The sequence below is a fragment of the Drosophila yakuba genome, chromosome 2L (genome assembly GCF_016746365.2).
Source record: "Drosophila yakuba strain Tai18E2 chromosome 2L, Prin_Dyak_Tai18E2_2.1, whole genome shotgun sequence".
NCBI classification, from domain to species: Eukaryota; Metazoa; Arthropoda; class Insecta; order Diptera; family Drosophilidae; genus Drosophila; species Drosophila yakuba.
Genome location: NC_052527.2, coordinates 818548 through 833229, shown reverse-complemented (window position 1 = coordinate 833229; position 14682 = coordinate 818548). Strand labels below are relative to the sequence as shown.

Genomic DNA, 14682 nt, shown 5'->3' with positions numbered 1-14682 from the left:
GCAGTCTGCAAGAAAAGTGTTTCATGCAATCAGACCCTTAAAATTGATTTCGCATTTCTTTTCCTTTCAGTAGAAACTTCATTTTAGCTAACTTGCCAACTAACACTCTTTTTGTTGCTCCGTTCCCGCCAGCGAAACCCATTCGGAAAATCTAAATTTATCTGCAACAAATTTCGCCTTTTCCTTTCGGACATGGAGAAAAGGCCAAGAAAGCACGCCAACTATGCATAAAGATGGGAAAGTGGATGAGCATGCGGGTGGCGAAGTGCTTGGGAGGGAGACGTGCTTGGGCAAGATTGCATCCTAAAAAACATTTCCTCGAAGGGCTTTTTATTATGCGACCGAAAAACTGGCCAAAGTGAAAAAGTTTCTGCTGTCCTCGGCTCAAGTAATAGAACTTTCCATTAATTTTCCAACTCTTTGCCTTTCGATGTGTGACAGGTACGTAATCCCCAGAATAATTCGATGTGTGCACTCCAAGGAAATCTCCAAATTAGCCGCCACATGGAGGTGCTGCCGTCCATGGAATTATTCAGAAGACCTGCTGGCCGGCACATGATGCATTGTTGGCTGATGGTTTATTATTCCAGTGGTTTTTTGTGCCGAAACAAACATGTTACATTTATCTGGACGGGGATGGAGCAGACAAAAAACGGACAAAGACCTAAAAAAGAGAACGCCAGCCCAGAGGTATCGACAGGTAAAGTACCTAATCCTAATCGGATAACTAGTATTTTAATACATTTGCATGGCATGGGAATACGCTATATTTGGATGTAGACATGAACCTCTAGAAACCTGGACAAACTTCAAAGTTTTCTCTGTACTTCTCCCAGTCGAAAGCACTTCACACTCCTCGGATTAGAGGGTATAGCAAAGGCAATAACTGAGATACGAATGCGAATACGAGCGGAGAACAACAAAAGGCCACGATGAATGGCCTGAATGCGAGGTGGAGTTGCCGGGTCAGGACCTTGGTCGAAGCCAGTGATAATGGCTGCTGGTGGGGATTAGGGGGGTCAGCCGGAGGATTGGGGAGCCGTTACAAGGATCCACCTGGTCCGGAGTGCCTCGAATTAATCCCCGGCGTACACTTTGGCCTCTCTCCTCGGCAGCCGATTTTAATTGAATAACTGCACGAACGAAATGTTATGTTGTGTTGATAAGGCAATAAGATATGGCACCGTTCCCAGGGGAGTCACTTTCCGGGGACGTGGAGACGTGGGAAAGTGTGTCCCCGCAGCAAATCACGGGCAGCGGAATGGAAACGGAGGGCACTCAGATTACGTTGGATTCGTCGGACAAATGGTATAAAGTAATGCAGGAAACTGGGCCATTGTTCATCTCTTCCCGCTTCCATTGTCACCTCCATCGCCCCTGTGTGGACACGTTGATGGTTTTCCCAGGAAAAGCCAGCCTAAGCTCCCATTTACATACGATCTGCATGCATATGAGGGGTTTCGGAGAAATGTTTATGGTGAACCCGCTCATAACCGCAGATTGCCACTTGATTTGTCCTCCGCCTTTTATGCGCGCCAATCGCATTTGTTTTGGCTTTGTCTTGCCCCTGCTTTCCATTGTTTTCCATGGTTTTCCCTTCAGTTCCGGATTTTCTTTTTGACAGACAAGCAGACAGACAGACAGACTGTCAGGCAGCCGGAGGAATGCAAAACCCATGCGAGCTGTGGCCCTCGGCAGCCGTAATCACCGCAGTGAAATGTGTGACATGCGATATCTATTATGCAAATATTGGCAGGCTGCAAATTCACAAGCCTCCAGATTGCCACCACCTTTCACCTCGCCTGATCGGATAATCCTGATTTACAACGTCCTGCGAAATGGAATGTGACTACAAATTGGACTAGGTGTGCATACTCATCATCATAGTGCATCCATAGCTGCATCTCAAGGCATTATTATTAACACAATTGAAATCTCGCACTGTGAATTTAATCGGTTGAAGTTCTCTGGCACTCAACTCACTACTAAACCGTTTTGAGCTTGCAATGAAAATCAGTGAAAATAGTTTAGTTATTTGGCCTTTAATCTGTGTTTTGAAACTGTTGTTCTCCCCCTCACTTTCTGTTTTTAATGCGCGACAAACTTTTATGATAAGCCCGTCTCGTCATCGTGGGAAATGCCCCAGTTCATCCCCTTCCCCACTTTACTTTCCTGTGCCATCAGAAATTAGCGTCCATTAATTAGCTGGCTCTGCAGGATTGGCGCTAAGTTGCTGGTCCCGGTTTTCTGTGCTCTATGGCCTCTGCTCCTTGGGACCCCGGATTGCCCTGTGGCTGCTCCTAGTGGGGGTCAATGCTGGGGGACGCCTTTGCCCCTGTAGATAATTACCGCAGCATGTCAAAGTTTTGAGTTCAGCCGCAGTTCACCGGCTCATCCGGAGTCGTGCTCCGCCTGCTCACCTCTCCTCAGGTAATTTATCTTGGCTCCACTGGCGGCAATGCTTTAATAGATCATTTGCTGCATCATTGCGCATACGCCGTGTGAGCCCCGCTGCCGTTTCCTTTGTAGCTCAGCTAATCCTTCTGCTCGACGTCTCGTTTTCATTGCTTTGGAGGAGGGAGGCGTCCTGCCCGCCAGTTGTCACGTCGCCCGCACATCGCTCTCCACGTTGGATTTTCCCCCCGGTTTTTGCACATCCAGATATATCACTGTCTGCGGCGGAATGCGAGTCTCCATTAAATGTGGGCCACCGCCAACGGAAGCCACCGAAGCCACCGTAGCCACTGGAGCCAGCGATGCCACCAGCGAAATTCTCGCTTGTTTGCGTTTCATTTTATTTTCGCTTGCATTTGGCAGACACCGAAAAACAGCCAAAAATATCCCCTGCTTTTCGCTTTAAAGCCGTGTCCTGAAGTGGACCACTATAATTCTATTATGGCTGTAATGCAATTTTATTTCACATTGTTTATGCTCGACGCCAGTCATCAAGGGAAAACTACGGAAAAACTGCTTTGGCTGGAACTTTTCAGCATTGAACATTTACTTTAAGACGCTCCCCTCATTTCGAACTTTTGCAATGACAAATAAGACAGCAACGAGTGCACATAAATTCAAATTTCCAGTTGGGTACTTAAAGTAAGCAATCAAGAGTAAGATTACACCAATAAATTGTCCAATTCACTTTATCAAGAACTTGGCTGATGGTGAAGAAAGCTTTAAAGCCACGGGTTGTGTCTCTCTGGAGAAAGTATTAAAGAAGCTTTTTTAAATTTGAAAAATTTGTAAATATATAACTTGTTAAATAACTAAAAGTAGTCTGTAGTTGGGTGTCCAAACGTGGATCAATTTCTAGATCGTTGGTAACTATACCTTATGGTGACTATATTCCTTTTCCCTATTTTTAGAATTTTCGCCTTTCGTTTTCATATTTTCAGTCTGCCATTTCGCATTTTCGTTTTCATTTATACGCTCTGTGACGCCGTAGGACTCGCTCCGCAGTTGCCCTTTCCCTGCCATCCACTGACCCCTCTAAAGCAGCCATCCGAGTCCCTGCTCACCCCTTTCTGACCCCTCTTGACCCATCATCGGAGGCCACTGGTGTCCTTCTGTGGATGTGGATGTCGCGTTGGCTGTCATCATCAAATTACGCCTGGCTTTTGTGGCTGGGTTTTGTTTTCGGGCCAGCAGAAGAGCCAAATTAAATTTCCTTACAGGGCTATCAAGAGCTGGCTCTGCTAAATATTTGAGTATTATTTTGTTTAATATTTTGTTTACTTTATCGGAGATATGACGCCTTTATGTAACCAAATTCATCATTGCATTTGATAAGTTAATTGTGTAACTGAGTTTACAAAATTATTATTAATACAAATTAATGAAGATTGCCTTTTTGTTGGGTTTGTGAGCTCTGTTGGCCTTTGTGCGCTCTTCGGCTCTGGTTCACTGTGCTGATAAACCGGGAATGCTCTTAAAGGCGCTCTTTCGATTCACGGCCCTGTTTCTCTGGCACTCTCTTTGATAAATCACGTATACGCCGTGTCGATCGTCGCCTGATGGCAGTCGCCAACGAATCGCGCGCGCAAACAAACCGCCAGCGAACCGCAGCGGAGGAGCATCTCCGCCTGAATGGAATAACCCTCGCCTTTGGTTGAGGAACCGAACATCGTAGATCTCGAGGCAGAAGATTGGTCACCAACCAAGTCACCTTTGACCCGGACAACGGATACGGACTACGCAGCAGACCGAAATGGCCGCTGGAATGTTGACTGACCGGGAGCGGGAGGCGATCGTCAGCAATCTGACCAAGGACGTGCAGGCTCTGCGGGAAATGGTGCGGAGTCGGGAGAGCGAGCTGGTCAAGCTGCACCGGGAAATCCACAAGCTGAAGGTGAGGGGGTGGAGGTGGAGGTGGTCAACCAGGTGAGGGGAATGTCGGGAAAAGCCATCCATCCATCGCTGTCTATTGCATCGCTTTGTTTGCTCGCTTTTTGTTTGCTGCCCCTGCCAGATAAGAAGGAGCCACACAGACCGCACTATTTTTCGGACTAAATTCGAATTCGCTTTGTGTATCGCAGAGATACAAAGTATCTGCAAATACGCACGCCGACAGGCAGACCCCTCCTCTATCTCTATCACATCGTTATCTGGGCAACAGCAGCAGACTCTGCCCAGATATCAGATACACCCCATATACCCCATATACCATGCCTACCCCACTGAACCGCAGAGGCGGAGGAGTGGAGGCAGCAAAAACGGGGGCTAACCCATGCCCTTGCCGGCGTATCTACTAGATACTCGTATCTATCTAATGCCCCATCCCCGCCTTATAATTTGTACTTGAGCCCCCGCCGTCCCCGGCTGCCATCCACACATATTTAAACTGTAAGGCAGATTTATTGAGCCAAGTGATTAGCACTTCTTGGCGAGATCTCATCGTCGTGCACAATTTTATAGCCCAAAGAGCGGAGTGAAAATTCGAGACTTGCGACTGCGAGATACTTGGTAGCCACTGCTCAAATAATCTGGAAGCCGAAAATCATTTAATTTCCATTATCTCACTAATTGGAGCTGTAAAGAGAAGAGCTGAGACTGAGAAATTGCTAATATAAGATAATTTGGCGAGGCCTCTCATGGTTAATAGTAAGGTAAACAAACAGAAATGGGCATACTACGTTTTAAATAAGTTCCCATTTTAAAGCATTGTTATTTAAACAATCATAAATATATGATTTGTTTTATCGATCAAGTGGCTGGATAATGAAACTCTTCTGACTCACTTTTACCGGGATGTAATTCTTCTCTTCGGCACCCAATTCAAATGCCTCACGAGGCTGCGTCGCTAATTGCCGAATCACCTCCAGCTCGAGCAGATGATCCGGTGCCCGCGCCTCTGTTTCCCCAGATCTCAGGTCTCCGTCTCCAGATTACTTTGCGGGCAAACAGAGATACAAAGATACATAGATAATATAGTTCCGACCGAGGCAGCACGCGCATCTCGAAAAAAACAGAATCGGAATCGGTTGGGAACTGAAACCGACACAAAAAGCGGCGAGCGAGAAAAAAGGAAATACGAGCTGGGCCCGCGAAGAGTGTTTTTGAAATGCTAATTTCTATGCAAATAATTTGGAAAACAAGCAAAAGGTGGTTGGCGACCAGGGACGAGAGCGGGATGGTGGGTGGTAACACCTCGCCCTGACATTCGGCTTATCATGTTTACCCTCTGAGCTGGAAATGGAATCGTAGCCGAAACTGAAACAGAAACTCCATGACTAGGGCCAATTTCTGGGGAGGCGCCACGGATTTGGATTTGCCTTTTGGCTACGGCCTTATCTATGCCGTTTTTGGGTCACACCGCCGAGGGGAAAATTTAGCATTCTATTTACGGATCGAGATAAGGGAGTCGAAAAACGCACCCAATTGGCATGCACTGGCAAAAAAGTGCGTGAAAAGCATTTTATCTAAAACTACTTACTAATAATTTTCAGTGCTACTTATTGGTAAATGAAAACGAGTCTAGTACAGTATATGAATTATAAATAAGCCATTGACATTTGGTTAAATAGCTTCGTTCTCGGAGTGTATTCCATCCCAGAGTTTGTCATCGCGAAAGCACGTGAATGCCATCCGCAGTGGGTCAGCTAATTGAGTTGGTCTCGGGTGACGAGGGAATCACGCGCCTCCATCGATTGATTGTCTCCCAATTGCCGGGGGATTGATTAACGGACGCATCGCAATTGTTGCTCCAACCTCTGACACCCATCTCCTTTGTTTTCCAGAGTGTGCTCCAGCAGACCACCAACAACCTGAACGTCAGCCGACATGAGAAGGCCAAGACGAAGCTCTACTCCTTACCAGAGCAGTGTGGCGAGCAGGAGGACAGGGAACGGAATCCACATTTGTGCAGCTCCTGCGGCATGGTGCTGCCCACCAGTCCGGAGTTCGCCCTGGAGGCGCTTTCTCTGGGACCGCTGTGCCTCTCAGCATCCACATCCTCCGCCTCCCCATCCGGATCGACATCTGCGGATGAAGTGCGACCCAAGGCCATGCCCGCTGCCATCAAGAAACAAGGTGTCTCCGCCGAGAGCTGTGTGCAGTCCATGCAGCAATCCTACAGCATACCCATTCCCAAATACGACAAGGATTTCAGGTACGTCTTGAAATGAGCTCTTCCTTTTTATGCCTTGCATCCCATAGCCTTGGTCCTCCCCAGTGATAAGCAGCAAATCAAGGACGCCATCATGGACAACGACTTCCTAAAGAACATAGACGCCTCGCAGGTGCGGGAGCTGGTGGACTCAATGTACTCCAAGAGCATAGCAGCCGGCGAGTTTGTGATTCGCGAGGGCGAAGTGGGTGCACATCTGTACGTCTCCGCCGCCGGCGAGTTTGCGGTGATGCAGCAGGGCAAGGTACTGGACAAGATGGGGGCAGGCAAGGCGTTCGGGGAGCTGGCTATCCTCTACAACTGCACCAGGACGGCCTCCATTCGAGTTCTAAGCGAGGCCGCGAGGGTATGGGTGCTGGACAGGCGGGTCTTTCAGCAGATCATGATGTGCACGGGTCTCCAGCGAATCGAAAACAGCGTGAACTTCCTGAGATCCGTGCCCCTGCTGATGAACCTAAGCGAAGAGCTGCTGGCCAAGATAGCAGATGTTCTGGAGCTGGAGTTCTACGCCGCTGGCACCTACATCATCCGCCAGGGAACCGCCGGGGACAGTTTCTTCCTGATCTCACAGGGCAATGTCCGAGTGACCCAGAAACTAACTCCCACCTCCCCGGAGGAAACGGAGCTGCGAACGCTTTCCAGGGGAGACTACTTCGGCGAGCAGGCGCTGATCAATGAGGACAAGCGAACGGCCAACATCATCGCTCTGTCACCAGGAGTCGAGTGTTTGACCCTGGACAGGGATTCCTTCAAGCGGCTGATTGGGGACCTCTGCGAGCTGAAGGAGAAGGACTACGGCGATGAGAGCAGGATGCTAGCCATGAAGCAGGCGCGGGAAAGCCGCCGGGATGAGCCGAAGGAGCAGCTGCAGCAGGAGTTCCCCGACCTCAAGCTCACGGACCTCGAGGTGGTCAGCACTCTTGGCATCGGAGGCTTTGGCCGGGTGGAGCTGGTCAAAGCCCACCACCAGGAGCGCGTGGATATCTTCGCCCTGAAGTGCCTCAAGAAGCGACACATTGTGGACACCAAACAGGAGGAGCACATCTTCAGCGAACGCCACATCATGCTCAGTTCAAGGTCGCCCTTCATCTGCCGCTTGTATCGCACTTTCCGTGACGAGAAGTATGTGTACATGCTGCTCGAGGCCTGCATGGGTGGCGAGATATGGACGATGCTCCGGGATCGCGGCTCCTTCGAGGACAACGCGGCGCAGTTCATCATCGGCTGTGTGCTGCAGGCGTTTGAGTACCTGCATGCCCGCGGTATCATCTATAGAGACCTCAAGCCCGAGAACCTGATGCTGGATGAGCGCGGCTACGTGAAGATCGTGGACTTCGGCTTCGCCAAGCAGATCGGCACGAGCACCAAGACGTGGACCTTCTGCGGCACCCCGGAGTACGTAGCACCCGAGATCATCCTGAACAAGGGCCACGATCGAGCCGTGGACTACTGGGCTTTGGGCATTCTTATCCATGAACTGCTCAACGGAACGTACGTTACAGAGATCACCATTTGATATTTTAAACTCCCCCAATAATGGTCATGTTTCGCTTGTAGGCCACCGTTCAGTGCTCCAGATCCCATGCAGACGTACAACCTCATCCTGAAGGGCATTGACATGATAGCCTTTCCCAAGCACATCTCCCGCTGGGCCGTGCAGCTCATCAAGCGGCTATGCCGCGATGTTCCATCGGAGCGTCTTGGCTACCAGACTGGTGGCATCCAGGACATCAAAAAGCACAAGTGAGTGAGAGAAGGAGTTTCAGAAAGCTGATAGATAGCTATTGATGATGTGTTTTACTTCTAGGTGGTTCCTGGGCTTCGACTGGGACGGCCTGGCCAGCCAGCTGCTGATTCCGCCCTTCGTGAGACCCATCGCCCATCCGACGGATGTGCGCTACTTCGACCGCTTTCCGTGCGATCTGAACGAGCCACCGGACGAGCTCTCCGGCTGGGATGCAGATTTCTAGGCCCATTCCGCCGACCCCTTGACTTAGTATTTGATCACTCCTTAGTTAAATGTAGGTTACTTTACTGATTTTCGTATAAACGTAGAAAGGAACAAGGAAACCATCCAATTGAAGTTTATCAATCAATTTACTGGGCTGTAAAAGTACACACTGGATTTGGCAGCCAGCAGCTGGCAAATTTGGGAGCATCGTGCGATCAGGGGCGTGTAGATCTTATCGCAGCCCGGCGTTGGCTTCGCAGCCAGTTTCAAGCCGGAAGGCACGCCCCTGAAGAACTCGTCGTAGCTAAGTCTCCTCCTACGGCCACGGGGCATCATGCAGGACTGGCAGTTGCAGGCGGACTCCCGGTGTTCGTAAAAGGCGTACCTGGCACGAAAGGCGCATCCCAAAAGGCTGACCTCGACGCCGGTTCGCTGGTAAACGGGAGCATTGAAGATGTCCGCCACGATCTGCAGGACACTTTGGCATCGCGAGTCCTCTCCCACCACGATGATCTTTGTGTTCGGTGTTTGGTGAAAGCCCATCTCGTGGGCAATGGCCCAGTGGTGCATGATCTGACCCTCGATTAGAGCCCGCACCTCAATCTCCGGTGCGGAGAAGCGGTGTCGGCCACGTAGGCTCTCCGCCGTCAGCGGGTTTATGTTCGCATCCCAGCGAAGAGTGCCCTTGGCAATGGGTATAATCTCCTGGTCCCGGAAGTGGACAGCCACATTGCCATTGTTGCCCGGAGGCGTAGCGTCAAGCATTTCGTAGAAGCGCCTCCAACTGCCTCCCGCCACATCCTCACAGATGGCTCTTCGTGTCAACTCCCCATTTTGAAAGCACAGGAGGCCCATGTACTCGTCTCTTCTTGTCGGGTGGCACAGCACATGGCCGTCCTCCAGCCGCGGAGCCTTTTTCAATGGCATGACCACCACATCACTGGTATCCAGGGAGAGCATGAGGAAGTCCTTCTCCACCAGAAGCCCTGCCATTTCCGAGGCTTTGCTCCCGGCGGAAGCCACCACCATGCAGTCCGGCCTGAAGTTCCAGCGTTTCACGTAGTAGTCCGCGACGCGTCCTTGCAGCTGCGACGAGGGAATGGGCTTCATCAAACGTCTGCCCAGGTCAGGAGCACAGGCGTTTAGGCACGTCGGAGACCAATTCTTTTTCCGGATGTCGAGCAGATTCATACCTGAGCCATCGGTGTAGTCTATGGAGGCAATGCCTCCGATAAGGAGCGATGCCAAAAAGCTGCTGATCAGCGAAATCTTAGCAGTTCTCTGGTACTGCTCCGGGCACTGGGTATACACCTTCCGTATCTGGGGACCCGTGAATCTCGTATATGCTCTGGAGCCCGTTATTTTCGACAGTTCAGCGGGACCGCCGACGGCGTGCTCCATTTCACGGGCCTGCACGTCCGTTGAGCTGTCCATCCAAGTGGGCGTCCTGGTCAGCTCGAAGGCGCTCTCAGTGATCTGTTCGTGGAGCCGCAGGTTGATATTCAAATTGCACAGACGCCTTAGGCCCAACTCCGACCAGAAGACACAGCCATGCTGCTGAGCTGCTCCGGCAATCGAGGCCACCGAGTGCATGTCCGCTCCCTGCTTCACCAGACAGTCTATCAGCATGTCTAGTGCCTTTACCCACATCACCGGGTTGGCCAGGTACTCGCCAGGACCGCCATCTGTTAGAATTCCATTCGTTGTCTTGAACTCTGGAAGATCAACGTCATAGCGGATCTGTGCCACATAGGTAACGTTCAATTTGGAGTCGAGGATCAGGGCGCGGAAGAGTTGGGTGCCCAAGTGGAGGCCCAGGTAGCTGTTGCCACTGTAGTCCTGCTTGATGCGGTGGCACATGTTCCATCGGTGGATTCAATGCAAGCTGCAAATCAAAATTTTGTGGGAACGAATTTTTTTAAAATTTTCTAAGGCAGACGGAAAGTCAGAAACACATTGACCAATAAATGTGTAGTGCTATCTGTAGTTGCTTGCAATGTAGATACATATATTATTACTCGAATCTCTTTCTGTTTCCAGATAAGTTATTCGTGAGTTATTGAAAATATAGAAAATACAAAATACTTTAAATATATATTTTGGTAAAATTGATAACTATCTGAAGTCTTTTAAATTGTATTTGGAGATTTCAGCAAGAAGTTTGGATGTGGGACATGTTTCTACATAAGATTGCAATGAAAAAGTGGACCTTAATGTCAATCTCATGTTTTTGTCATAATAAAGTAATTTTTTTTGCATAAAATTCCAACAAATAATCTCAGAATGAAGTGTTATGTCTCGTTGAACTCGTAATAAAATTCCGCATCAAACTGCATTTCCACTTTAAAATTTTTATTTTTGGCCATTTTTTGCAAAAAATGATGATCCAAAAATGCAAAATTTTGAAAATAAAAATTTTTTTTGATATCATTCAAAAAGTGTTTTGAGTTTTTAGTTTGGGTCAATAGCTATTCAAAACAGTAAAAATGTTGGTTGTGGGACAATTTTAAGCCGAGTTATGACTTGAGACTGCGAAGAAAAAGTGGCATAAAGCCAATCCCACGTTTTTTTCATAAAAAAGTAAATTTTTTTTGCATAAAATTCCAACAAATAATCTCAGAATAAAGTGTTATGTCTCGTTGAACTCGTAATAAAATTCCGCATCAAACTGCATTTCCACTTTAAAATTTTTATTTTTGGTCAATTTTTGCAAAAAATGATGATCCAAAAATGCAAAATTTTGAAAATAAAAATTTTTTTTGATATCATTCAAAAAGTGTTTTGAGTTTTTAGTTTGGGTCAATAGCTATTCAAAGCAGTAAAAATTTTGGTTGTGGGACAATTTAAAGCCATATTTTGGCCGAAGACCTGAAAAAACCCCTAATGAACAATGTAGTTGTTGATATGGAAAATCGATGTACATTCAAATCAAAAGCTTTTTTTTTTGGCCCAGCTTAGCGAGAATAGTTTCATAGGAAACACCGATTGGTGAACTACTGCTGCTGCTGACCAATGCGCCTCTGCTCCGTGATCTTGAACTGCAGCAGGACCACGAGGTAGGTTGCCATGAAGGAGATGTTGGTCGTGATCAGCTCGCGGTTGATGTTTGCATAACCGTCCAGGTTCATGATGGGCGGGTTCTTGTTGATGGCCACGAGCAGCATCTCCACTTCCTTCTGGGTGGCGGAGTCCACGGCGGTCAGGTTAATATTGAGCAGCTTTGTCTGGAAGTCCAGTCCCACCTTGCGGGAGGCGTAGTGCGCCTCGTTGCAGATGATGTACAGCAGGCCCATGCAGTAGAACACGATGACGAACAGACCCACCTGGAAATGCCAAAATCAATAAGAGTGGTTCACTGGTGAGGCAAACAAAACCACCTCCTTGTACGTTGCCCCGTGGTCTATGATTTCGCTGATGCTGCCGTAGGTGGCGATGATCGTTGTGAAGAAGATAACCAGGCAGTACATGCCGTACATGTTGGAGTACGCTCGTCCCAGCTGCTGCATCATGTGGCTCAGGTCCACCCACAGATGGCGGTACTCGGTTAGTTTCTGGGCGGGCTTCTCGCCCCGGATGGTTGTCTGGATGTTTAGTTTTTGTAATTTTGCAATTTAGCAATGAAAATATGTTTGTTTTACCTGCAGAGCGTCGGAGAGAGCGCGACTTGCAGTTCCGAATGCGTTGCAGTTTATGTACCTTTCGGATTTCAGAAAGGAAGTATTTATTGTCCATTCGGGGCCTCTTCACTGGGTTTTGCCATGGATCAGGTACTCACCACAAGCTGCAGAAGCAGTTAAGCATGGCGATGATGGGGTAGTAGGCGAATGTGTACCACAGCCGGAAGTCCGGCTGCAGGAAGTACTGCGACAGGTTGATGGCGATGCTCAGGAGCCAGGAGAAGACGCACAGCGACCAGGTGAGTGGGTAGAGATTGGGAAATACGATCGGCGAGCCGGTGGTTTTAAAGAATTTGTACTGGTAGTTGGTCCACATGTTCTTGAAGATGGCCACCTGGGGACCGTGCCGCCAACTGGCCACCGGGAGCAGAAAGTTGGTGAAGAGCAGACTGATGAAGATCACGTTGTAGATGGCCTCATCGAAGCGCTTGTCCGGGCTGGTGACGAATTTCTTCACCCGCTCGCGCAGCACCAGCACCACAATGGTCGTCTGGCAGCTGTAGATGAAGATGGCCCACATGACCTGCTTGGAGCCCCAGGAGTAGCCCGTCCTCGGCAGGTTCTTCTCGGGCGGATTGCGGTGAATGGGCATCACGCCCATTATTTGGAACAGCACCAGGAGGCTCTTGGTGGTTTGGTAGAAGGAATCGTGCTTGTCCAGTTCCAGGGGATCATCCACAGTTTCCGGCTTGCGTACGTACACCTCCTCCATGGCATCACCACGAGCCATCAGCTTCAGTTTCTCCCGGTAGCGCACCTCGTCCTCCAGAAACTGGCGCTGGTTGGGATTCAGCATGGGCACCACCTTCGAAGGCGGCGTTAGGCCACGACTCACTGCCCAAAACGACATCGTGCGATCAAGGAAAGTCGTACGGGTGCCCAATGACGGACCTTTTATACTCCTCCACGCAGCCTTGCTATTGACTTTCGATTGAAAGACAAACAATGAAAGGAACACGCCCGGGGCGGCGCCCATTTGCTTGCCCTCCATTAAATATGCTTAAGTCCGGGACATGAGCACGAGCCTAGTCGGGCAGCTTTCCTGCAGTCGGAGAAAGTGGTGCGATATCTTTATCGCATTACCAAATTAGTTTTAAAGCTTCCCTTCCTAGCAAAAGGAAGGTGCCATTCAGAAGCTGCCATTTGAAATATTCCAATATGCCATTTGAAATATTCTTGTAGATATACTTGATGTTATGAGCATTCACTCGGCCACAGCTTTTCTCTCAGTGTCCGCTCGTTGTGGTCATTCTGCTGACACCGACCAACGGGTGACCCCAACAGCAGGGCAGGATGTGGATGTGGATGAGGAGGTGGAGGCGGCCAGCTGAGGGCGACCGAACGGAGAAGGTACATAAAATGCGCTTAATTTGCCGGAAATGAAAGTTTAACGATGTGTAAATGCTTACGAATGCCGATAGAGGCTCGCACTAATGACCAATAAAAATGTGCCACCAACGGGCCGGACTGCCATCTCCATCTCCAAAGCCATCGCCATCTTCTCCTTTGTCACAATCCTTGACCCCTGGCCCAGTTCATCTGGTCCGGAGTGTGTGTGGGTCTGACTTTTGATCTATTTCTGCCTCAGATACCAAAAGGCCCGGCATTAATGGCTCTAAAGGCGCTTAAAGCCTTGCGAGAGTGGAGAGAAAATCCATGGCAATGACAGCGGTTCCGGATTCCGAATCGCCTCGAGCAACTCCGCCGGGATAAGCCAAATGCGAGCTACAAATCTTCCCCGAAGAATGTTTGCAATTTGCGAGCCACATTTAAAGAGTTTCACGGCTTTGAGTTTCGGTGGACTCGTAGCCAACTGTTGCGAGTTCGACCCAGCTTTTTGGCCAGATTTTTCCCTGTTTTGGCAGCGAAACTCACTTTCATTGCACACAGTTTGGCAAACTCAGCTCGTTTAATGCGAAAACTTTCAAGACAAACGACAGGCGGGAGTGCATAAATAAAGTGTTTAGCTGCTTTTTGTGTGCGCCGTGTCACATAATTGAACCCAACTTAAGCAAGCCACTGCAGCTGCCCATTTAAAACGCGCTGGCGTAGCTTCATCCTGCACGATGCGGCTTAAAGAACTGATGCAGCGCATCCCAAGATTTGTGCCCTTTCCCAAGACGTGCCTATTCCGAGTGTCACTGCAACCCAGCGAATCTCTCATGGCCGCCGGCTGTCAGCCACCAGGCGTCCTTGGCGAACAAGTTACATTTCGATTTCCGAATCCTGTGGCTTGAGTTCCTCCCTCTGCTCCTCCACCACCGCCTCAGTTTGCCATCCATCACGGGTCTGCACTGAAAGGAAATCTCACTTTATCTGAATGCTTCGTTCCTTGAGTAGAATGTTCGATTCTAGGGAGACTTGATTTAAGTGCTGCAGGTAGAGCAAAAAGGATGTACAACACAAAACACATTACAACACAATTTGAT

The 14682-nt window shown here is 49.1% G+C and overlaps 3 protein-coding genes across 3 annotated transcripts; 1 reads left to right on the top strand and 2 right to left on the bottom strand.

Moving 5' to 3' along the window:
- Positions 1–4008: 4008 nt before the first annotated feature.
- On the top strand, positions 4009–8703 carry LOC6526345 (cGMP-dependent protein kinase, isozyme 1). The gene is made up of 5 exons (XM_002087431.4): positions 4009–4348; positions 6237–6607; positions 6671–8116; positions 8183–8368; positions 8433–8703. The coding sequence occupies exons 1-5, from the start codon at positions 4208–4210 to the stop codon at positions 8593–8595; spliced, it is 2307 nt and encodes a 768-aa protein (XP_002087467.1). The 5' UTR covers positions 4009–4207; the 3' UTR covers positions 8596–8703.
- Positions 8704–10541, bottom strand: LOC6526344 (xylulose kinase). Its single transcript, XM_002087430.3, has one exon. The coding sequence runs from the start codon at positions 10434–10436 to the stop codon at positions 8718–8720; it is 1719 nt and encodes a 572-aa protein (XP_002087466.1). The 5' UTR covers positions 10437–10541; the 3' UTR covers positions 8704–8717.
- Positions 10542–10633: 92 nt separating this feature from the next.
- On the bottom strand, positions 10634–14682 carry LOC6526343 (gustatory and odorant receptor 21a). Its single transcript, XM_002087429.3, has 4 exons — positions 12352–14682; positions 12215–12272; positions 11954–12157; positions 10634–11899 (listed from the first exon to the last, which is right to left on the bottom strand). Exons 1-4 carry the CDS (start codon positions 13242–13244, stop codon positions 11570–11572), a joined length of 1485 nt encoding a protein of 494 aa, XP_002087465.2. The 5' UTR covers positions 13245–14682; the 3' UTR covers positions 10634–11569.